The sequence below is a fragment of the Melospiza georgiana genome, chromosome 1 (genome assembly GCF_028018845.1).
Source record: "Melospiza georgiana isolate bMelGeo1 chromosome 1, bMelGeo1.pri, whole genome shotgun sequence".
NCBI classification, from domain to species: domain Eukaryota; kingdom Metazoa; phylum Chordata; class Aves; order Passeriformes; family Passerellidae; genus Melospiza; species Melospiza georgiana.
The window spans coordinates 33,238,589-33,262,833 of record NC_080430.1 but is presented as its reverse complement, the minus strand read 5'-3'; the positions used below and the strand labels follow the sequence as shown (position 1 = coordinate 33,262,833).

The 24,245-nt window shown below is 38.4% G+C and overlaps 1 protein-coding gene across 4 annotated transcripts in view; it reads left to right on the top strand.

Annotated features, from left to right (window-relative positions):
* Nucleotides 1-24,245, top strand: part of OSBPL3 (oxysterol binding protein like 3) — an 86,546-nt gene that overhangs the window by 53,437 nt on the left and 8,864 nt on the right. For 2 of the 4 annotated variants that reach the window (XM_058032144.1, XM_058032135.1), the window contains exons 10-20: nt 21-113; nt 717-873; nt 3,270-3,400; nt 5,876-5,983; nt 8,765-8,899; nt 9,647-9,740; nt 12,765-13,015; nt 14,820-14,957; nt 17,715-17,778; nt 20,810-20,888; nt 22,995-23,139. In XM_058032144.1, the coding sequence (XP_057888127.1) occupies nt 21-113; nt 717-873; nt 3,270-3,400; nt 5,876-5,983; nt 8,765-8,899; nt 9,647-9,740; nt 12,765-13,015; nt 14,820-14,957; nt 17,715-17,778; nt 20,810-20,888; nt 22,995-23,139 (1,395 nt within the window). The remainder of the gene's footprint in view (nt 1-20; nt 114-716; nt 874-3,269; nt 3,401-5,875; nt 5,984-8,764; nt 8,900-9,646; nt 9,741-12,764; nt 13,016-14,819; nt 14,958-17,714; nt 17,779-20,809; nt 20,889-22,994; nt 23,140-24,245) is intronic. The other 2 variants (XM_058032165.1, XM_058032154.1) reach the window with 1 other exon arrangement.

Genomic DNA, 24,245 nt, shown 5'->3' with positions numbered 1-24,245 from the left:
GTCCTGTGTGTTGTTAAAAGGTTGGACCTTTTGAAAGCCCAAAGAAGGAAAAGAGAACACACAGGAGGTGGCGATCCAGAGTTGTTGGGAAAGAGGCTAAAGGAATGTTACAGGTAACTTCAGTCCTTTCAGAGCCCACCTTCCACCAAACTTTAGTTATTGATCACTTCTTGGCATGACCACTTAAGGAAATATGAGTCCTTTTTAATAGAGTCCTGTGTTAGCTCATTTTAAGTGGTAATATCTCAGACAAAACACAAATGTGATGTCATTGATATCTGCAATAAATATATGTCCTGTTACCTTCAGACACTGGTTGTGTTTTTTACCCATTGTCAGTCTTCTCTAATTTGTTGGGGTTTTTTGTTTTTTTTTTAATGAGTACAGATTTTTGCAAATTCCCTAGATAGCTTTGTGCACATTTGCATCCAGAGGCCATGTGATTAGATACTTATAAGGGGGGGAATAACCTAGCACATGTAACAGATCTCAGTGGGCTTGTTTTTTTGAGTTTGGGAATCTCCCATTATGGCACCTTGGGCAAAGTTATAGCTCTGGTTTCATTTGCCAGGTGTCATCCATTCAAAGTTTCAATTGAAAATTGACAGTAATTTTTTTTTGTTTTTGGTGTCTCCAACATGGAATCCAAGTGGGTGCAATAAAACAAGATTTTCTTTTTTTTATAAAACCATCACAAATTACTATCCTACTTGCAGGTGCCTTCAGTATTTTCTGCCCCTATGAGACTGCATGCTTCCAATCCAAACTTATCTACAATAGATTTTGTAGAGGAGAAAAATTACTCTGATGGCTCTGAAACATCATCAGAATTTACTAAAATGCAAGAGGACTTATTTCACGTTGCACATAAAGGTAAATGAAACTATCTTTTATAAATGGTTTTATATCATCCCAGTTTAGATAATGATATGACTTCTGAGAATGCTTCCTGTTTATTGTTTAGAAAAGACCCTTCCTTTAATTTCCTTGAGGAATTGCAAGTGTTGAGATCTTGAGTAGGTTGAAAAAGGTGGCTTAATCCCCACTTTTTACAGTTTTTATTTAATAGAAAACTACTCCTTATTTTATGTGCTAAAAGCCTAAATTGTTTTATTTGTTGCCAAAAGGTAAATTACCTAAAATCAGCTGCTAGAAATACATACAGCAGACTTTACTCTCTTGTGCTTGCATGCATATTTGTGCATATGGGCACATCTATGTTTCTATATTCTGTGTGCTTCACTGTGGTTCAGAGTCAACATTTGTTGGTGATGCAAGGGTTGCTATGGTAGTAACCTATTTTTAGTGAATACAGGAGAGTAAATCATGCAAAGCAGCCAGAGGGGGAGCTTGACTAGAAATATTTCTTCCCTCAAAATCATTTTTCATTTAGCAATGCTTTGTTCCATCACCCTCGCAGCAGAAATATTTTTATTGTTTAAGTGGTCTTGGTGAGGGAGGCACTTAAGCATTTATAGCTGAAAGGCTTTTGGGAGGATTGGCTTTGTCCCCTTTGGCACAGATAATGGTTGATGGTATCAATAAGCATTCTTTGCTTGCTGCTGCCCTTTGGTGCTGATGTATCTTGATTCTGTTACGTAAGGAATGTATGCAAGTAGTAAACTTCATAAAGCCAATTACAGTCAAAACTGACGTATGTTTTCCTGAAGAAGAGAAGAAGTGAGGGTGGGATGCAGTGGGAAAAGCTGCTGTTAAGCAGAGCAAAGAAATCACCTAGTCAAGATCATCTTACTGGAATTGCCCATGACAGAAATTTTGGTTAGATTGATCCACACATTTGAAGGGACAATTAACTTTGTTGTAATGACTGCAGAATCATTTTACTAAGAGGATAAAGGGGATAAAGAATTTTTCTCTTAAGTTACTTCATAGCACCCCTGTTCCAAGAAAAAGTAGTGGAGAAACCTCTTGTGTCACTTTTTTGATACAAATTGCATAAAATGTAACATCAGTCATTTAGTAGGCAGAAATTCTTGAAAAGTATTTAGTATACAAAATATGAAATGCCATTGAAGGTCACTGAAGATTCTGGTCATGTTGTCTATATATAAAAGAAAGCCTAACAGAATAGATCACAGTGGACATATTTCCTTCCCCACCCTATGATACTGTTAAAGATTTATTTGGGTAGTATAAGAATAGCTTTGGTAATGGTTTGCAGTATTGGAATATACCTTAAGAATAATTTTTCAGAAGACCAAATTGCGTTACCTAACTACTCAGTGAAATGATGAAGATTCAGGTTAACTCAGAGTGGATGATCAGGAGACAGAAGTATTAGGAATTTCTTGTTTGCCCTTCTCATGCATCCATGCTCAGATTTTCTATCATCTTCATTTCCCTGTAAATGGATTCATTTTTGCATTGGCAAGTCTCATGGCTGTATTACAGGGCTTGATTAGGTCCTCAGAAGTCCTCTAATGCTCCAGTCAGATCAGTGTTGAAAACCTACACCAAGTACTGCTCAAATAAATTTTTATTCCCTGTGGTTAAAGAGAAGATGCAATGTCGTAGTGGTGAAAAAAATTCTAAAAGTACATTTCCCCTATAAACCCCCCTGTAGTGATGTTAAAATTGCACGATCTGTTGTCTGATTTAAATGTATTGGGCTGGTGATAGTGCCTCAGGAAGGAGCAGAAGTAGCAGCACAGCATGCACATCATTCAGGATCTGACCCTTTGAGTCACTAAATCATCTAACAAGCTGAAATTTCTCTATCACAGAAAGAGATAACAAAACATAATACCACAGTTGACTTGCTTGTGGGGAAACTACTAACCCTATAGTTGTTTTGTTGTTGCACAATATGTGTTAGAACTGCCTTTTTTTTTCCCTATTTGATTTTTTTCCTTTTGTCTCTTCTTCTCCCCCCCCACTGAAATTTATAGAGGAATATGGAATAGACTCATGACCATCTGAAGATTCAAGCTAATTGGGAAACAAAAGCAAGTGAAGAGCAGATGTGGTTAGTTAGCTTTGTTGCCATCTGTCACAAAGAATCAGAGGAATTTTGGCTGTGGCTAATATAGTCAACACAGTAGCCTTCACCATAAACATTTCTCCTACAAAAAATCTGCCCTATAGCCTTGATTAATATTTCTTGGTTTTAGTAACCCACTCTGGATCTCTCGACCTAAATTCTTGCTTCTGTCACCATAAATGATGCTTTATTGGAGTTTTATGTAATTGGTGTGTATACAATTGGCTGCTACTGTTTTTAACTGTCTCTTTTTATGAAATGCTTCCAGTTTACTTCACCTTGAGGTCAGCTTTCAGCACCATATCTACAGAGAGAGAAAAGCTGAAGCAGATGCTGGAGTATGATGCATCCTCATCTCCATCTGCACAAATAGTGGGCTTGAAGAATGCCTTAACATCTGTAAGTGACATGTTGAAGTTCACAAAGCTTCATTGTCATCAGATACTACTTTTAAATTTTAGAGTAGTTAATTTGTTTCTTTAGTGTCAGCTGTGTGCTAAAATTTGCAGAATTTAATCACAGTAAGTTATTCTAGATCACATTTTTCAGAGACTTTGCTAAATGTTAAAGGTATTGTCAAATCATCGGAGTTTGATAGATGGATTGATTTAGGTATGTAGTCTAATTGTATCATTTGAGATGGAGAATCAGAGGGCTGCTCTGTGACTATGAGTATGCTTTCTTTCTGAACATGCTACTACTCACTTCTGATGGGTTGCAGGTTTCCTTTTCCTTTTCTTTACCTAAACAGCACTCAAATATTCTGTATATGACTTGGCATAAAACAAAGGTGTTGGTGGCTGAATGCACTCAGCTGTCCCTTCTAATGCACTAGAGCTTCACCATGCTGCACCGAGACACTGCAAAGCAAATTCAAGTACAACTTGCTATATTGACTTCCAGCCTCAATTACCTCTCACTCCTCTAAAAGCAGCAATGGAGCTATTAGGGCAGAGTTCTAAATGACAAAAGATTGTGCTCTTTAAAAAGGTAGGGGTCTGGTTGGTGTGCTTTATGTAATTGGTAGAGATCAGAACTTTTCAGCTTGGTCATGCTTAAAAATGACAACAAGACTGATCTGATTCCAGGGCAATGAGGGCAATCGTTACCAGGGTCTTAAAATTTCAGAGTTTATTACAAACACCACATCAGGGGCAGGGAAGACTCTCTGGCACTGATCAGTGTGATGTAGATTCTCTCTAGAATTATTTCAGTATGAAAACTTCCCTTTGCTTTACAAAAGCTGCATGTGATCACAGTTTTTAAGAGTATGACATGCCTCTTTGCCTGGACATCACAGAGGCTGTGATGTCTCCACAGTGTTTAGAGGAAGTTGAAGTTGTGTAACAACTCATTCACTTGCACTTCTTTTGTTTTTGGCTTTCAGATTTTCCACTTATGGTATTTGAATAGGTGACTTTTATTTTTTCAGTGTTACTTTTTTACCATTTTGTATCAGAAAACCACTTTTAAGATTGCTGAACTTAGTGAACACTCAGCTTAGCATGAATTATTTTGTTTTCTGGGCAGTGAAATGTGGTTGTCCATCTTCATCCTGTACATGTCTAAAAAGCAATTTTGTTAAGTTTTATCTGATGTTTGATCAGTCTTGTAGCCCACCCAGAAGTCATCTGTGAACCTTGGCTGTTTCAGCAGGGTAATCACCTATGAGGGCTCTTTTTAATCTGCAGATCTGTAAAGTCTGTTTTGCTCCCATCAGCCTGGCAGTGGAAGAAAAATGAGCAGCTTTAAAGTGAATAAACCACCACAAAACTAGCACATCTGCCTCTGCTTCCCCTCATTAAGATAGTAGCCTTGACCTACACACATTCTAAGAAAAGGAAATACAGAATGGGAAAAGATATAATATTTCTGGTTTGGGGTGGAGTAAGAAGCCAGCAGAAAGAAGAAAACATTTTGTAGCAAATAATGAAAATGGAAAGTTGTCATTACAGGTGAGCTATTTTGCACTTGCCTGATGAGGATTTAACACAGTGCTGAGCATTTGACACAGTAGGGATATATAAACCTTTATGGCAAATTCAGACCACATACAGCTAAAGCCAGAAATAAGTTTTCTCCCCTCCATCATCACATTGAGCTTTCCGGCTTTCCTGCACCCAAGATAATTTCCAACACAAATTACTGCCAGGAGCAGAAGCATTTGTGGGATAAAGTGTATGTGTAAACAGCAGGGTTCTCCACATCCTGCTATTGATTCAGATCACTAAAATGGGATGTAAGTCTTCAATCTGTCCCAAAATTAATAATACAGTCTTTTATTTTAGAGACCTTTTCATTGCAGAGTTAGGCTCTCTTCCTACAAGTCTACTCTAATTGACATCTGTCTATCAGATGCACCCAGAATAAGTAAATAACATATAACAAACATGAGTCTGCAGTAGAGGCTTTTTATTCTGACCATTGCCATTATAATGTGATAGGACACGAGTTGTATCTGTTACCTGTGTGAATTTATGTCTTGTTTCTCTGTCATTGAAAGGCAAAGGAAACTGCCAGTATGGGAAAATCAAATAGTTTTGGATGTGGCAAGAACTAACGTTGAGTGAGGCTATGTTGGAGATGGGAGTGAAGGAAAGGAGGTGTAAAAGAAAAATATTCCTGCCATCTTTGACTTTTTTCCTCCACTGATGTCTCTGTTTCCTCACACTAGAAAAAACAGTTTTAATTTGACAGATAAGGAATAAGGTTTGAAGCATTTATAATAAAGGATTTGCTGAACCAGTAAAAAAGGGATGTGGTGGTGTTTTATATTACACTTTATATAGTCTTTGCCCCTTTCTATACAATAAAGCCCCATTTGAGTTAGTTGAGAGAACTTTATATCCCCAATATTTTTGTTAAATGTTCCAGGCAATAGCACAAAACACAGATCTTAAAGACCGGTTACGCAGAATACATGCCGAATCTAAGATCATTGATTCAGCATCTAATGCAAAATCAAGCCCAGATTTGGTGAAGGTGGGTATGGATTTCCTCTTTCAGTGATGTCCTGTTCCTCCAGCCCCTACACCTAGAGAGTGCTGCATAGCTGCCTCTTGTCTGTTCTCGGTGTCTGCCCCGTGGTGTGGTGTGGTGTGTTAGCAGAGCCAGTCTGCTTTCCTGGCTGTGAGTCATCTCTGGTGATGCATTGTGTGGTGTTTGGTTTCAAAGACTTGCCTTGTGAGCAGATTTCCTGAGCACATCTTCCATTGCTTTCTGCTGCTGGTTCCTGGTGTTCTCCCTCGCCTGCTTCTCATTCAGCATGTACAGAGCTGCCACCTGTCACCCTTGGTGCCACTGTTTCTCTTGCCCACTTAATCCTTTGTTAAGTTATGTAGATCTTCTATCACCCATCCAAGTGCTGTTAGCCCAGAATGTTGGCTGCCATTGTGGACCATGTAAGGTTTAGAACGATTTTCAGACATTTCCATTAAAGGATCAAAGTAAATGGGACATAAAAGAGCCCTTTCAGCCATTTAGTTGTCTTTGTGTGAAGCCAGGGACTCTTCTACATCCAGTTAGCTGGTTTGAGATTCCACTGATGTTCAGACAGTTTTTTGGCTCGCTGCAGAATGCATGTGAAAATGGTGTAATTATAGGTCATAAGATGTGGGTGTTAATGGTGTTAGTGAGGGAAGCCAGAACTGTGTTATTTCTGATGGATTTTCCTAAATGTTAACTCATACAGAAACCTCTGCTGTGCTTGTAGTATAAATCTTTCATTAGAACTTGAGGGCATGTAATGCTGGGGCTTTTACATAACTAATTATTTCCTTTTATTTTTAAAGACAGTTTAGTCATTCCAGAACAGATTCCATCTGTTCGCTTCTGGTTCAGTTCTGGTGTAGTGGAGCTGTGTTTTGGTCCTATTTAGCTGTTCAGTTTTGGGTTTTTTCCTTAGGTAGTTGGAACTTTTGCTTTAAAACCCACAAGAATTTGAACAGCCCTTAAACTGCTATCCAGAAAAGCATTAATGCATTGTTACTTCGTTTCAGGAATTATTTTCTTTTTCAGTGGAGGTCCTTGCAATGACAATGGGTTATTTTTGAATCTTGTGCTATGTGCTATACACACACAAAGAGACACACATGACAAAAATAGCTTTCAGAAGGTCCTTTGGAGGTTGCATTCACAAATTCCCTCTGGCATGGCTTGGGCTGGAACTTGAGGATGAAATCACTTATACTGGAGAAGCTTCATTTTAAGACTGTGTGAGGACTGTGATACAGTAGTGCTGCTTTGAGGAAGACAGGGCCACTGCACAAAACTTGTCACTAAATGATACACTGGGTGCTGTGATCCACCTGTGAAAATTGAAGCAGTATAAAGTGGCATCTCAAGCCTTTGCATAAGGGAAAAGTTTTGTTTGTCTATTGGGTAATTTAACTGTAGTTCATCATGCCAATGTGGAACAAGAAAAACTGAAGCTTATGTGTTAGATATATAAACCTGATGCTCTTTTATGAGTCTTTCCTGCTTGCTTTCCTTCTCAGATTCAAAATAGTATTGGAAATAATCCCAGTAGCAATGCTTATGTGTGTAAGGTTGGTTGTTTTTTTTTTTTTTTTTACTTGTAGGCTAGTATTACTGCCTTCCTCCAGGAGGAACAATGTTGAGGTTCTCTTTTATCCCTGCTGTAAAAGGAGGGATTTTTCAAGTATTTTTTATAGCAGTTTGTTTTGTTTCCATGTCACCATTATCAGTGTGTACCAAATAACATTCCATACCACAGCACAGCCTACCAACAGAAAAGCTTTGAAAGAAGTTTTGTCAGCTCGATTCTGGGCTTGTCAGGTTGTTCATTATGTTGTTCTGAAAATAAAATACTACAATTCCTGCAAAATTATGATGAATTATGATGTGGAAGTCATGGTTGTAAGCTAGTAAAGCATCTCATGCAGAAAATCTTGAGAGCAGCTAATACACTCATTTGGGCCAGCATAGCTCATTCCCTTTGCGTTGGTGGAGTTATCAGGGAAAAAAGTAGCACACAAGCTTCTGCGCAGAATGAGAGGTCTCACTGGTCACCCCACCTTTGCCAGGCCACCCACTGGAGCTCTGCTTGCACCAGTGATGTGTAGTGCATCCATGGGAGGGGCTGTCAGGATCTCTGTGGCAGTCAAATGTGCCTCCAGCAGCAAAAGCAATTCTGGTTATGTGGCTTTAATAATATGTTGGTTTTGGGTAACGTGGAGATATCTCAGGTGTGGATATGAAGGAATGACTTCAAAAGCACAGCATAGAAACTTAGGGAATAAAAAGAGCTAGGAAAACATACTATTATAAACAAAGCAACTTTACCCCTCTGAGTTTTATAGACTACTCTATGGCAGGCTTTGCATTAAGCAAAGCTTGAGCAGGAAAAGATTTATTAATTTGCTAAGATCAGGATGGCATGTAAATCCAGGGTGTAATATAAAGAGATGGGAGTTTTGTTCTTTTGTGGGCTTTTTGATGATACACTTGGATATATCTGGTTAAATCATTCAAATAGCAAAGCATTTTTATATACAGCACCTTAGGTGATTTACTCAATATGCATTGCTTTCTTTTCCTTCTTTTTCCTTCTCTTTGGTCTGTTTTACTTTGGTTTTAAATCCCACTTTGAAACACATGCTATCTTTCACATAAATTGAAGAGGAGCATGTGCAATCTTCTCCCAGTGTTTTACAGCCCTTCAAGTTAAGGAGACTGTGGAATTGCATGCCTGAATGTTGTTTGTGCTTCTTCCCTGCTCAAAACTTTTTTTCTTTTAAACAGGAAAATTCAAGAGAGGAAGGCAGAGGTCTGGTTCACCAGGTGTCCAATGAAAGCAGACTGTCTATTGCTGACTCTCTCACAGAATTCTTTGATGCACAGGAAGTCCTGCTGTCTGCTAGTTCTTCAGAAAATGAGGTCTGAGCAAGGAGATTGATGTCATTCAGATGTATTTTCTTATCTGCTTATTGACTGGCAATCTTTCTGAGCCTTAACTGCACATCAGAAGATTGCCAGCAAATCTAAATTTTCAAAACTTTTAGAAATTAATATGTCGTTTATATTTATTTGTTGTCATTGTCTCTTCTCTGTAAAGGGTAGCAAGTATTATGAAGTCTTACATACACAGTGAGGGAGATGGCAATTAAGGAGCTTGTATGCAGATACTGCAGACATGTAGTCTGCCTTGAGTCCATTATACAGGTGCCCAGGGAACTTGTATTTTTGCACCACAAAAAAAGTATTTTGCACCACAAAAATACTTGTTCATACCTGTCCTTGTGGTACCTGGAGGTGCCTTGAGGCCGATGTCAGGCATATTGAAATTTATTAGATCTTTGTTTCCTCTCTTGAGTTCCATAAAAACCTTGAATTTTGATATGAGGAAAGCCTTCTTGGTAGTGAAGCCAAGGAGAGGAAGCATGTCTCACTCAAGTGAAAATTTCAATTATAGCAATCTCTCCCAAACTCAAACAGAGTGGAGCAAGGGCTCCACTCTGAGAACATCTTAGCACTTCGTAGTACTTTTCTATAGCATTGAAATACAGCTTGGACAGTTCCATTATATTAAAACAGTAATTGCAGCTGAAAGTAATAATGTCCACATGCACTTGGGATTACTTTAATGAGTGATATATCTTGCTTTTTTCCCCACCCCACACTCAGGTATCAGATGATGACTCATATGTAAGTGATATCAGTGATAATGCCTCAGAAGATAACCTAAGCAATGACATGGAGAATGAAAGACAAACTTTAGGTAAGTTCAGTGAGGTTTTTATGCCATGTTTTGAGAATTTTGTTTCTGCTTGTTTTGAATATTTCTTTCTTCTCTTACTAGATAATTTGATATTATGGGTTTTGAGATGTAAAAAGTCTGTGTTTTTTTCTCATATAGACTGAGATTGGTTTGGAAGAGCAGATTCCAGCTAATCTGCTTATCTGGGCACTGTTGATTAAGCAGGATGATGGATCTGTATCAGCAGGGAAACACCTCTTTCCTTGGCTTCTTTGAGTGACTCCCACTCTCTCTCAGTTTCTCATGGCCACAGGATTTTTCAAAGTAGTAAGGACCAGCTGCTTTCATTTTTTCAAAAAAGTTATTTTTCCTTGTCACACTGTTTTTTTCAGTCTGCAATTTAGCAACTGCATTCAGAAGTCTTGTTGTTTCAGAAGAACTCAGTGTTTAAAGGAACACTGGCAGCTCTGGTGCATGACCATAAGAATTTCTCTCTTGCTTGTATTACTCATGATAGTCTTGAGTAATACAAGCAAAAAAGGTACAAGCATAAGTACTTGATAATACCTATGCTAATATTTCCTCCTAATGGAAAGAGACTCAAAAAAAGGAGAAGAATTGGTCATTACAACCTACTTGGCTTTATGCCTTCAACTCATTTCAGCTAACCACAATGTTCTTCCCAGTCTAACAATATTTTTATTTTCAAAAAATGCTGAACAGTGATTTCTCACTAGCAGCTGTTTCCTGATCATCTCCAAGAACCAGCAGATTCCTATTAACTTGGGTAGTTTGATATGTATTCTGTAACTGGTCAAAATGAAGAAATTTCAAATTTTTCCTTTAAAAATAGGAAAGAATACAAATGGATTTATTTCATGATCTGGACCATAGAAAGCTGTATTAATGTGGCAGTTAATCTTTTTTTAACAAAGGCTGTCACTGAAGCTCTTCAGTATAAGAAGCACCTCTGCATGCTTCTGGTACCTGCTATTTCTGTGCTTTGGGCAGCCTGCCACTGCCAATAATAGAAACCTGGATGTCATTTTCCTACAGGGCTTTAGCTGCACCATAAATTGTGGGATTATGACAAAATCCTCTGGCCACTGTAATGTAGAAGGTCAGATCAGATGTTGATAATGGTGCAGTTTGGCCTCAGAAGTCATTGACTCCCACTGGAGGTCAGATGTCTAAACCTCCTTTGGCATTCATCCTGTCTGTCACAGCTCCTACAAACCAGAACTGCCTGGGCCATTCTGTGATGGAGACTAGGCAAACTTCACTGCTTAGAAAATTTGGTATCTGAGTACTGAAGTTCTTGCTCCACTCTGTTTTTTCAGCAGCTTACCTCAATTAATGGACTGGTCCAGAATAAGTAAATGAGCCAATTTGCATTCTGTTTTTAATCAGAAGCTGTCAAAAGACGTAGCCAAATCCCATTTCTGGGAGCTCTTTTAAACAAGGATAAATTTTTAGCATTTACCTCATTCCTGAGGTATCTAAGGGAACATCCTTCCTTTTGGCCTCTTCTGATATGAAATAAATTCTTCCAATAGGGAAGTATAGAAGTGAACTCCATAACTCTCAACAGTATAATTGTTTCAGGTAGGTTTATGAACCCATAGTGCCCATGCCATTTTTTAAGCAAAAAGAAAGATAGAGGCAAGGAGCTGAAAATGGTTCATCTGACCTTGTTAGAGTAACTCAGTCATATGAGGTATTAGGAACTGGAGTTTGCCAGTGGTAAGAAAGATGGAAACTCCTTCCTCAAAACTCTGATGCTACTGATTACCCTTTAAATGTTCCACGTGAGGCAGGGGCTGGGAGGCATGGCAGGCATGGAGAAGTTTGTCCTTGTGGTCAGCTGTCCCTGCTGTAAGCACTGCTGATACCCTGCTTATGTCAGTGGCAGAGAAGAGGAAGTACTGGTTAAGTGCATTTAAGGGCAGGGATTCTCCAGGCATGCGTAGCTCAGAAGGAGATGTGCAGCCCAGTGTGGGTTTAATTCCTTCAAGACAGAGCTGTGTGAGGAAAGCCAGAAAAGGACAGGGCTTGACAGACTGAGGCTATGCCTGGGTGTCTCCAAATAGTAACTGATCCTAAGGCAGGAGCTTCCTAGGTGCTCCTGAGGATGTGGAAAGATAAAATATGTTCTTGTAGTGGCAAACACACTCTGAAACAAAAAGTGATGTACAGCTAAGCAATATAATCACTTCAGACTAGTGCCTGTTGTGGAAGCTTGTAGCTCTATTTGGATTTTGCTACAAATCCTATAATGGCACACTTAGAGCTATTTATCCTGTTCTGACTGCTTTGATACAGGAACACGGAGTTCAGATATTCATGTCAAGGACTCTTGACTTGAGTCCTTTTTTTTTTTAAATCTTGAGCAAACCCATAGCTCTACAGTTGCTTCAGCTTTTGCATCCTTACAACATATCAGTTCTCCATCAATATATGGGGGGTATATCTCAAAGTAACGTCACTAAGTTTAAATGCTATGGGGAGCAATGTGGAAAAGCCTGAATGTAAATTCATGGTACAGTAAATTTCCCTGGTAGGAGTATGCAAAGAAGTAGGAAGAGATCAGTAGGAGTAGTTATTATCCTTGCATCTGTAAGTTACATCTTGCCTTCTGAGAAGTGTCAACTTAATTGAAGTTCTGTCAAGGAAGGAGGTTTTATATCCCCTAAACAGATAGGAATCCATCTCTGTTACAAATAAAATGGTTATAATATTTACTCTTTCAAATTCAGTGGAAAGTCTAAGCCTTTTCTTTCAGACTTTAAGGGAAAAGAAGGTCATTTTTATGCATCTCTTGTACTTGGCATTTTACTTCCGCTAATGCACATAAAATGTGATTCTTAATTTTGTCATTTTTATAACAGGCTATCTTCAAACCACAAGTGAAATACTTAAATGATTCGTGGGTGGAAGGAAGTTTTGACAGAAGGAAAGATGGTTGCATTTTAATGTATGTTTGCAGAGGGGGATGAAACTAAGAAAATGTGAATTTAATTGTTCTGCCACTTCCTTCCTTTTCAGATTGTATTTCTGAAAGCGGAATCGGATGCAATTCTAAACGGAGAACGTGTTTACCAGCTCCATGCCCTAACACCAGTAACATCAGCCTGTGGAATATCCTGAGGAATAACATAGGGAAGGATCTCTCCAAGGTGGCCATGCCTGTAGAGTTGAACGAGCCCCTGAACACGCTGCAGCGCCTCTGCGAGGAGCTGGAGTACAGCGAGCTCCTGGATACAGCGGCGCACACGCCAAACCCCTTCGAGCGCATGGTAAGGTCCTGATTCCAAACTCTCAGAACACTCAACAGAGTGAGAATTAACATAAAAGCAGTGCTGAACAAGTGAATATGTTCTAGTCCGTTGTTTTGTTTCTCTCAGCTGAGAGGCAAACTCTCCAAATGTCTGTACATACTCACACAGCCACAATTTTTGACTATTCTGTTCCATTTCTGTTGCTTTTCCAGAAAGTCTCTCTCTCCTCAAGTACCTTGCTGTACTGCAAGTTTAAACAAGAAAGGAGCTTAGTTCTGTTTTGCAGCTCTTGCTCTCTAATATTAAAAATTACAACAAAAAGAGAGGGTGGGATTGAACTTAGTTCCCTCTCAAAGATGAGAGCTAAAATAGATCTTTTTCAAGGGTGTCTGATGTGGTAACACATTTCTTCATAGAGATGCTGGATCTTCCAGCCTACATGACTGTGACATCTTTATATTAACTAAATGAGCTCCATTGTTTTTGTTAACTGGTTTTCTGAAGCTTTTGTGTTTATCCAAAATGTTCAAGATCTCAAAACCAGGCTGTATGCTGTATGTTGGGTACAATAATGATGTCATCCTCTTCCAGTGCAGAACCCTGAATTCTACATTTGGCAAAAGAACAAGAGAGAAATGCATTTGTTGCTCTGCTTCCAGGTGTACAAGAGCTACTTAATATGCAAGCCCATAAATAAAGGATTAGAAGCTCCCTAAATTCTCTTAAATGAGAGATAGAGATTTTCCCATAAATTGAATTAAGCCTTTCCAACTGAATGTATCTTATCTCAAAATGAGGTTATTAATGAGAGTAGGTAATCATGTTGAAATACTACTTGAAAAGTCTCTTTCCTCATTCTGATACTTTCAAGGGTTACAATTTAAGGGCTGTTCCCAGGGTGTGGTCATTCAATGGGGGTTTCAGTCCATAGCATTTTGTGTTCTCTTGAGAACATATGCTAAAAGGAAAAGGAAATGAGCAGTAGTTGTTCAAAAGGGAGGGAAAAGAAGCCTTTTCCCTTCTCCCCACACCCAAGCGTCTGGAAATTATCTCAGACTGGTGTATTCTTTGCCTTTGAGAAACTCCTCAAGCAAAATTTAATGCTAGCTGTTGCATAGTAATTGCAATAGTTCATAAAAGAGCCTATCCTCAGTGGATTTGTTTTCTGAAACTGTGAAAAGAGAGTATCTACACTTTCACAAGATGAGGAAAAGGGAATGAAAAGAGGAAAAAAAGTGTTACAAAAAAGAATCAAACAACCCTGAATTCTAATTTCTCATGTTGTGCTTGAGTTGACAGCAAAAATTTGGAAGGGCTACCTGTGTGTCAGTCACGATCAACAGTTTCATGATTAGATAATAGCACCCAGTAGATAAAAAGCAATTTAAGTCAAACAGCATTAGAAATAGCAAAGCTGGTGAAAAATCATCCAATACTTCCTGTGCCATGTTTATGAAAAGGATAGTTGGTACTTTTATTAGACACAGATATAACTATAAAAACCAGTTATTATACTAAATTTAACAGTGACTTTAAGGTTACTTCTTTAAACTGTGTTGCAGAATGCTAAACTGTTTCAAACACTTTTCAGTTGATGAAATTTGCAGTATCTGACCCTAGAAATTCTATCCCTGACCTATTGAATTACTCTGAAAATTGAATAATCCTCTAGTGTGTGAACTAGGGCTTAGCTTGCTGGAGGCATGCATGTCCATAGCCTGCAAATGAAAGGGAAAATACAGAATCAGGATAAAGCTTGCTTTTATTTGTTTTGTGTCTGTTGTAAATTAATTAACCTAAGTCCCAAAAATGTACTTCCCAGGTGTACATAGCTGCCTTTGCAGTCTCTGCCTATGCATCCAGTTACTACCGAGCTGGAAGTAAGCCATTTAATCCTGTGCTTGGAGAAACCTATGAATGTATCCGTGAAGATAAGGGTTTCCAGTTCTTTGCAGAACAGGTATTGTATGCTGCAACCCTTAGAATTGCTACTTGATACACTGCTGAATTCTAAATGTGTGCCTGGAATTCTCCAGAATTACTGGCAAAATACAAGATGACTCTACATTACCTGAGCCCAGCAAAACCCAAGGGACTTTGCTGAATTATAAAGAAAGGGAAATGTTTTTTGAGGAAAGTCTGCTAAATTTGGTGTGGAACATCACAACCAGCAGCTGACACTGGAGGAGCACAGGCTGGCAGGCTGCCTGCTCCAGTAACAAGATATCTTGGTTAAGTAGAGTGCAATTCCCCATGCTGAAATATGATCACAACCACAACAAAAATTTACATTCTTGTCATTTTCTTTTGTGTGTGATCATTAAAAATACTGTATCTTCAGCTGTTTAATGCCTTCTTTTATAACAAATGTATCCCTTGTATAAGTCAATCAACCACAAGTATTTCCAATGGCATCATGACTCTTTGTGCTTCCTGTCCAAATACTTAGTAGGCTAAGCCTTGAGAATTTGCTACCACAGCTGAGTAGGTGAAGGATTTATACAGCACATCATGGTCTGAGTGTTTATGAAGATAATTCCCCAGTAGTAGAATAATTATTAAGTATGAGTGAAAAATACTAAATTCTAAATTTAAACCAGCCAAGCTACCAAAATTGCTTAACTTGAAACATATGTTAAAAAGATAAAACTGGTGCCTGGTAGCAAAGTAAGAATGACTGAAAGCTGTCTCATTCTGTCTAGACATAAAAAAAAAAATACAAAAAGTGCAAGTGGGCAAAGGTGTGCAACCTAGAAATTTGATCAGAGAAAGACTTCTCAGAAGCTTCCTTTAGGAAATGAAAAGTGCTTTTTACTGCCTGTGAAGCACTTTGCACATTATGTTTTAGAATTGACAGAAAAGAGTGTTATGTGATCTTTCCTTAGTCTCAGGAAATGTCACAGGCAAAAGTAAAAATGAGGGGGAAAAAAACCCAACAGGAAGTAATACAGTCAAAGCAAGAATCAAATTTAAAGTTCATGTATCTGGTTCATCACTGTGCTACTTCAGTACTAAAATGATGTGTATGGAGCATTGCAAGTATCAGCACAGCATCAAATTGGAGTAGCAAAGTGGTGAATAAAAGTTAGCACTGAGTTTAATGTTACACTGAATTAAAGGAAGATATTTTCACTTGAATATTGGGTAAACCAGTACAAAGGCTAGTTTTTATTAAGAAGAATTTTACTACTTGAGCAGGCTTGTGCTATGTACAGCTGTTGCTCTAATACGAGAAATAAGCAAGGTGAATTTAGAGTGGTAAATTTATTGTAAGAATTTGGGGTAGAGGAATATTAGGAAGAGAGCACAGTATGGGAAGAAAAAAATTAATGCAGCTTGCAAGCATTAAATATTTCTCTTTACATAAGGAACAGTGGCTTATTGCTTGCACTAGCATTTTGGTGCTTGCTCCAGATACCTTGTTAGTGCAGGCAGAATGTAATTAATGGCATAGACTGACAGAAGATACAAAAGTAATAAAGATTCTGTTTTATCACTAGAGGGAGTTTAGAATAACTCCTGTAAGCACCATGACCTTACTCTGGAATTATAACAGTTTAACTGAGAGCTAAGTTTAACCCATGTATTACAGTGACATCTGGGGTTAATCTGGGTACAGTATGTAAGAGAGAGAGAGAGAGAGAGAGTGTTGCTCTTGCTGAATTAGGCCATAGCTGAAAGTAATTAGTACTTCTTTTTTTTTTTTTTTTTTTTTTTTTTTTTTTTTTTTTTTTTTTTTAAACCAAATAGAGGATGTTCAATAAATAACTGGATGCCTGTGGGGAAAAATGCTTAGTAAGAGATTTGTGAAATGAGTAACAAAAAAAAGTAAAAGTTGACTTAACTTTTTTGAGGTGATTTTTCATAGTGAAAAATAGCAGTCTGACTTGAAAATAAAGTTGCCCAAGGAACAGCAGGCATTGCACATCTTAAGAGCTGGTCCTGGTCAGTTGTTAATTGTGTTCACCCAGAGGGGAGAATTCAGGTTGAGGAGGAGTGGCTGCTCCTCCTTTCACTTTGTGCTTTTTTATTTACTGTTGCATTTTAATAGTCTGAATTGTTTATTTGCTCACAGTCCCTGCTTTGCTGCTTTGGTGGTTGCCCTAATTTCGGCACGTGCTGTTGCCCAAAGCTGATGAAATGCAGTGCATGTGGTTAGAGTTTCACCTAGAAACACCTGGGGTGTCACTGCGGCACTGGTGGGGATTGCTGGATGGAATTTCCTGGCTTCATTTCTTCACCCCTGACCCCTTGGAGATGCTGATCACCATCTGCTCCCTCATACTCAGGGTTTTGTGGTTATTCACTGTACAGAAGCTTTTGGCCCTTTCTTGTATTTTTGGTTTTTTGAAAATTTTTGTCTGTGCACTCGAAGTGTGGTTTTTGTTAATCTGTAAGAGGTCCTAAGGGTAAATTTAATTGTTACCTTACAGACAATGTACAAAGTATATTGCTAGATTTTCACTGGAACAAAATCTCAGGCCTTCTAAAATAATTGTTTGCCATTTCTTTCAAGTTTTCTTGGGTCTGAGAGCCTTTATTAATCTCACTGCCTCCCCCTTCAGGACACAACTGCAAAGTGAAAACTGATGTTTAAATTGTAGATGCCGTATGGGAATGAAGGAGAAAACGAACAAAAGAAGCCAAACCAAAAGGACTCTTCAAGTGTTCATATGTTAATCTGTTTTCCCCCTCTCTTTTCATGTCTTGCTATTAGGTCAGTCACCACCCACCTATTTCTGCATGCCATGCTGAATCTGTGAATTTTGCTTTTTGGCAAGGTAACTCTTCAGTCTGTCATTTACTTTTACAATGTTCATAATGTTTTAATTGTATGTCTAACACAAAGTATCCAGAAATTAGGAAAAATTGAAATTCCTTCCTTAAATTTGTATTAGAGTGGTTTTATGAAACTTAGCCTATCCTTACTTGCATGTTTCTTACTTGGATCTTCTGCTATTATAAAAATTCTGAAGAGATTTTGCTTTGTTTGGATTTTTTTCATGTAACATTAATTGATTATTACTTTCATGTACAAATATCTGTTCTTCTTTAAAATCAGGTTTGTTTGGGGTGTTGGGGAGGGATGTTGTTTTTTAATACAAACGAATTGTATGTCAAGCTATTTATAAAACAAACAAGCCTGAAGACAGCATGAAAACACTACAGGTTAAATCCTGAACCTTGGCAATTCTTGTAAACCTGTTCTGAAAGCAATTTTCAGAAATGAGCATAACAGCAAGGGTAAATACATTTACCTTCTCTTTCTCTGCTGGCATTATTACAGTATGTAAGATTTTGTGCTATTTGACTACTGTGTTTTTTCCAAAGATGTGTGTTGGAGCTTTGTTTGCTGTATACTGTAGTGAAGGTGTCAGCCAGTAACAGCACCTGTGTGATTAGATAATTTTGGAGTGCACACAAAACATAACCATGCCTTTTAACTCACTTAAAATCCTTCACCCAGGGGTTTGTCAAATCACAATGTGGCCATATTGTCATCTTTTTTTTTTTCCTGATTGGCTCTGCTGACTTGATTATAGTTATTACAGATGGAGCCATACTGAACAGATATTGGAACCCATTAGTCTGGGCTTTATTATTCTGTGTAATTCTTTGCTTTGTAAACAAATACAGGGACACAAGAATCCTTTTGTTTGTAACCCAAAAGCTAAGATGACCAAAAATTTATTCTGTAACTTGAACACTGTTTAAATAAGATCAGATAGCACCCTGTCTTAATAAAGATAGATGAGACTGATTTGTTTAACAGATTTTGACAACTCTTATCATTCAAATATTTTAACACTTCCATTTAGAGAATGAAGTTCTTCTAATGAGAGCTGAGAATCTGATTAATGTTAGAGTCTGAGATTTGGTCTTGATGGGCACAGGACATTCAATCAGGGTGCAGCAGGATTGGGGATTTTTGTTTGTTTTGTTTTTAAATATGGCTGGCTGAGCTTATGGGAGGGCTAGACAGTGATTTTTTTCCATTGTAAAGGCAATTTTAAAATGCTTTGACCTCTTGTAATGAGGCTACATTAACTTACATGGAAAGATTAACACCAATTTAATCATAAAGGCAGCTTGTCAGTGAGTTCAGTTCTTTCTGTGTGCAAAGACCTTTTCACTTACTGTGTCACCTTTTCAGCTCAAAAGGAGACAGCAACATTGCCAGGGTAGTGCTGTCATCCCACCAGGCACTGACCTTAGTTCATGTGTTCCATCACTAAGGAATCTCCTGATCACATCTTGTGAACTGAAGACTGGGCTCTCACAGGCACCAATAGTTTGGAAATAGCTTTCCATGACTTAGGAAGCTGGCTCTGCTTTTGCAGAGGAGTGTCAACACATGAGCAGTGGGAATGAAGGAAGTTTCAGCTATTCCAGCATCTGTGCATGAATTAGTGTGAGCACAGCTTTGAAATAACACTTCGCTTTTTCTCTTCTGTCCTAAAATTCTTGTGTGATCAAGTTGTACCTTGGCTCCCAAGATGTTTCCCACATGCTGATCTCTGTGGGACAGCTTTGCCATTTATGACAGCACATAATTTGGCACAATCTGGTGATGCATTTTAACTGTTTAACTTCGTAGGGTGTACCCTTGCCCTTTCTCTTCCATCCCACTGCAGAAGAGAGACAGCCAGGAAAGAATTTGCCTCAACATTACCATACTGGAAGTAGCTTTGGAGAACTTGTGCAGTGTAGGAATCACAAGAGAATCACTGTCACTGAAGATGCTGACCCAGCACCAGACTTCAAAACCAAAAAACCCAAAAGGTCCTTTTCTCACATGATAAGAAAAGTAATTTCTTTGTGTGCAGAATTCTGCCCTATATCCCATTCTAGTCTTGGCAATGATAGGCAGCCCAGTGTGGCTCATTCCTCACTTGCACATACATACTCAGGGGATACCTGAGTAATTTCTTAGCTGCGGTTTCAGCATCCATCTCACAACCAGTGTAAGAGTTTCCCCCAGAATTATACAGGAAATGGTGTTTTGTTTTCCTTCTGTTATAACTAGTATCTTTTTGAGACTAGAGTTGAAGTTCCCCCTCTTTTTTAGGTTGGGCAGGGAACGGAGTTCCTAGAATCTAAAATAGGAAGGGTACTATTCCCTTGAGCTCTGAAGTTACTGTGAAAGTTACTGCCTGATTATCTAGCCCAATTTAACTGTACACACATTTTGCCATGCTTCTCTCTGTTTCTTTCTCTTCCAGGTGCTTTTGCTCAATAAATTTGGCTAAACTTGCATTGAGTTTTCTTATCTTTTTTATATTTTTGAAGAAAAGGCATGAGACTTGGACACCTCTTTCTTTGATTCAAACAAGATTTCAAAAGACCAGTTAAAATTACAGAGGGAGTTGGACTAAAACCTTCTGCCATTTTATGCCATTTGAAACCTTCTTTAGCCTCTTGACTGTGAATTTTCTTGTTATATTTTTGTATTAGAAATTCTGCTTTTGTCTTTGAAAATGTCTGCATTCATTGAATAGCAACTGAATTGCAGACAAGTAAATGCTGCCTATGGTTTATTCAAATTCCTTTATTTTGAAAAAATTTTTGAGAGGACTGTTAAACATCTGTTACTTTACTATTTAAATAACCAATATTATGATGAAAATCAAACAAAGCAAACAGCAACAACACCAAACCCACCAGCATGTATTTGAAGGTCCCACAACATTCTTTGAACGCTTCTGTTGCACTTTGTTATTTTGAATTTCTTGAAAATAAAGTAGAGCCCAGAAACAGCATGATTCACCCACCTGTGACTAAACCTGTCTTTTTTTTTACTTCTTGTTCCAGATGTCAGATGGAAAAACAAATTCTGGGGGAAGTCCATGGAGATTGTTCCAGTTGGCACAACACACGTGACTCTTCCAGCGTAAGTGCTGCCACTGGGCTCTGCTGTTCCTGCACAGGCACTGGTGCTTGCACACACTGCAGCCACGCTCATTCAGAGGAGAGCCAGCTCTGCTCTACCCTTTGGAAGGACTGGGGGCTTTGAATTCATTTAAAGAGAAAAGGGGAGGAAGAAAGACCCCACCAAACCAAAACCAGAAGCATAAATCAGAAGCACTGAGTCTTTCAAAAGTTATGAAAAACAAACAATGAAAAAAAACACCTTTACTTCTGTGTACCTTGAAAAAAGAGAAGTATTTTTTCTTTTTGAAAGTATGAAAAGGTATTTTCATACTTCAGTTGAATTTCAACTTTAATGCATTTTGAACTCACAGGGAAAAACTGTAGGGTAAAGGAAGCTATGAATTCTTTTGCTCGAGTATGGGCTTGGGGGAAGAGGTGGTGGTGTTCCTGTCTTTTTTAACTATATTTGTAGGGACCCTGACACCATGGGGTATTCTGGGCTGTAGGCAAGGCAAACAACCATCATCACTGCAGAAATAATGACTGTAAGTGATAAGTAGAACCACTTACATATCTGGTGTTTGTTATCCAAGGAGGCAGCCACTGTAGTGAAGTGTTGAGTATAATTGGTTTGTTTCCTTTTGTTTTTTTAAATAAAAATCTGTAGTGTTTCAATGCTGGCTTGTCAGAGTGCCCATTATTGATGAGCAATTAAAATCCCTTAAAATTTGGCCTATATCCATCATGTTTGCAGAACCAGAGGTCTAAAGGTTGAGTATTGTTCCAATTAAATCTGTTTTCCAGTGAGAAAGTACAAAATTAATTAATCTGCCATCCTGCCATCTGAAAAAAAAAAAAAAACCAAAGACAACAAAGAATTCAAGTACCTAGCACTCATCAAATCAAGCATGTCTTTTTTTTTTCAAGTGGATAAAGTTGTAGTCTAGTAAGATAGTATCCAAAAGGTGATGTATAAACCATGTTATGTTCATAGCACCTGCCCTAAGCTTTGAAATGAAAGGATGTGAATGAGTGCTCAGAGCCAAAATAATTAATATATTAGGGCCTATGATGGGCTGATGAACTGAGAAGCAATCTGATTCATGTGTGATCTCCATGTGTTGATTTGTATCCCTGTTTATTTGATACAGAATTGGGTACAAAAAATGTGCCCAGGCTATGGGGAAAATTAAGCATTAGTATTAAGGTTCATTTTTAAACTAATAGATGCTTTTAGCATTTATGATAAGATGTGACATGCATAGGTAAGGGCAGAAAAACAAGTTACTGTGGGATAAATTGGCTGCATATCTGCAAGTCTGTACAAACTGTCCTTGTGTGTGCCCTTAGAAAGCAGCAAGTGAAAGCAAGTGATTAAGGGGAGTAAGGGAAAGATTCCAGTAACTTCACAAGGAAGTGTGTGAGGCACTTGCTGTGGGGAAAGTGGTGCTTTGTAAGTTTATATTTTACCTTACCTGTGGTGAGTTGGCCATCCATACCCAGAAGAAATTGTAGAATGTATGTCTTCATGAGACTTTCCTTTCCTTGATGCTTTATAAGGCTGTTTTATAAGAGCATCTACTTCCTTCATAGAAGGTGAAATGTTGCATTCACTATTGGTACTTGTTTATCTCTCCCTGTCTGCTGTTTCCCAGTGTGCAACTGCATCTTGAAGTGCCTGGTGAGAACTTTGGCTCTTGCCTAAAGCACACATCATAGGCTCAGCCTTGAGGGCTTGAGCCAAGCTTATTTTTGAGCCAAGTACATGTTCTGGTGGCCCATGTCCTTGTCACTGTGTTACAAACTTGGATGGGCATCTCAGACTGTAGAAGATAGCAGAATGATTACTTCTGGAAACTTAAAACTGGTTAGAAGGACAAGTAGATGGAGAGAAAACTGAATTCAAGACCAAAGTATCTAGCAGAAGTGAAAAGGATTTTCTGGGAGGTGGAATTGTTGCCATAGGGTTTGTTTTTGAGAAGGTTTGGAACAAGATGAAGCAGTCTAGTAAAAAAAAAAAGTTTATTTGGTTTCTCTAATCAAGTTGCCTCCAAATGTTTTTCCTCAAGCTTGAGCTCACTTGAACATGGCATGACAATTTTCTTGTGTGTATTTTTCCTTACAGTTTTAAAGACCATTTTGCATGGAACAAGGTGACATCCTGCATCCATAACATCTTGAGTGGGCAAAGATGGATTGAACACTATGGAGAGATCATCATAAAAAATCTAAATGATGACACGTGCCACTGCAAGCTGACTTTCATAAAGGTAACCACAGCAGTGCTGGCTCTGCCTTTTCTAACAGGCACAGCAGTGGGAGGATGCTCCCTGCTGAAGCTCAGTACTTCTGCTTACAAGCTGTAATTACCTGTGATTCCTTGAAAACTGTGACTTTGAAGGAACTGCCACTCACTAGACACAAAAGAGAAGCAACAGCTTTCTTGAGTGATTCCACTGGAAATGGGGGAATTATGGGGAAAGGAATATCATGGAATACGTACTCTGGGTTTGATGAGAGACAAAGGCACAAGGTGGCTACTGACATTGGTTACCACATGCCTCCTACTGGCCCACTGGCACATGCTGTGCTTGCAGCCATTCAGCAGCTGTAGGACCAGTGCTTATGCAGGGTGTTTCTCCTGATGCTCTTTTCTAGCCTTTTGCAGGTACTCAGAGGAGTTTAAGTAAGAGGCTGGGGTGTTACTCAAAGCTTTTGCTACAGTACAAGTACAGTATATGACTTCTTCAGGAATCGTCCTTATAACTGAAATGAAATTCAGTTTTTGGCAATAGATTACTTTGTAGTAAATGAAAATCAATGAAAATGTCAAGAAATGCCAAAATTTCTAACCTGAGAAATACTTTTATAAATCATCCTAAGAGACTTACCTTAACCTGCATTTTGTGTATCTGATTGATGGAGAAAGACTCTGCTGGACATAAAACAGACCATACAAATACAAGGGATACAGTACTTCAGTGTACCTATGCAGCATGGCATGCTCCCCAGCAACTTTGGGGTTTTTAAATTTGTTTTCCTGAATACTTTGTGCTTTCTAAGAAGCATTAGGATGATTATTTTTTTTCCAAATACTTACTTGAAAGTACTTTCATGTATTTTCAGAGCTACTCTGGATGCTCAAAGTTCAAATATTTAAGACTGAGAGCCTGCAAATCTCACACCTTTGCTATTGCAAAGTGTTTAAAGTGGAGATTAACATATGAATTCCTTCTCTTCCTCTTCTGCAAATTTGGGAGAGATGTAGATAACCAAGTCAGGACTCGGGTCAACTGTCCTTGGGCAAAATTCAGGGTCAGCTGCACTTCACCTCATACTGCTCCTAAAAAAGGCAAACAAAATAAATACAATTCTC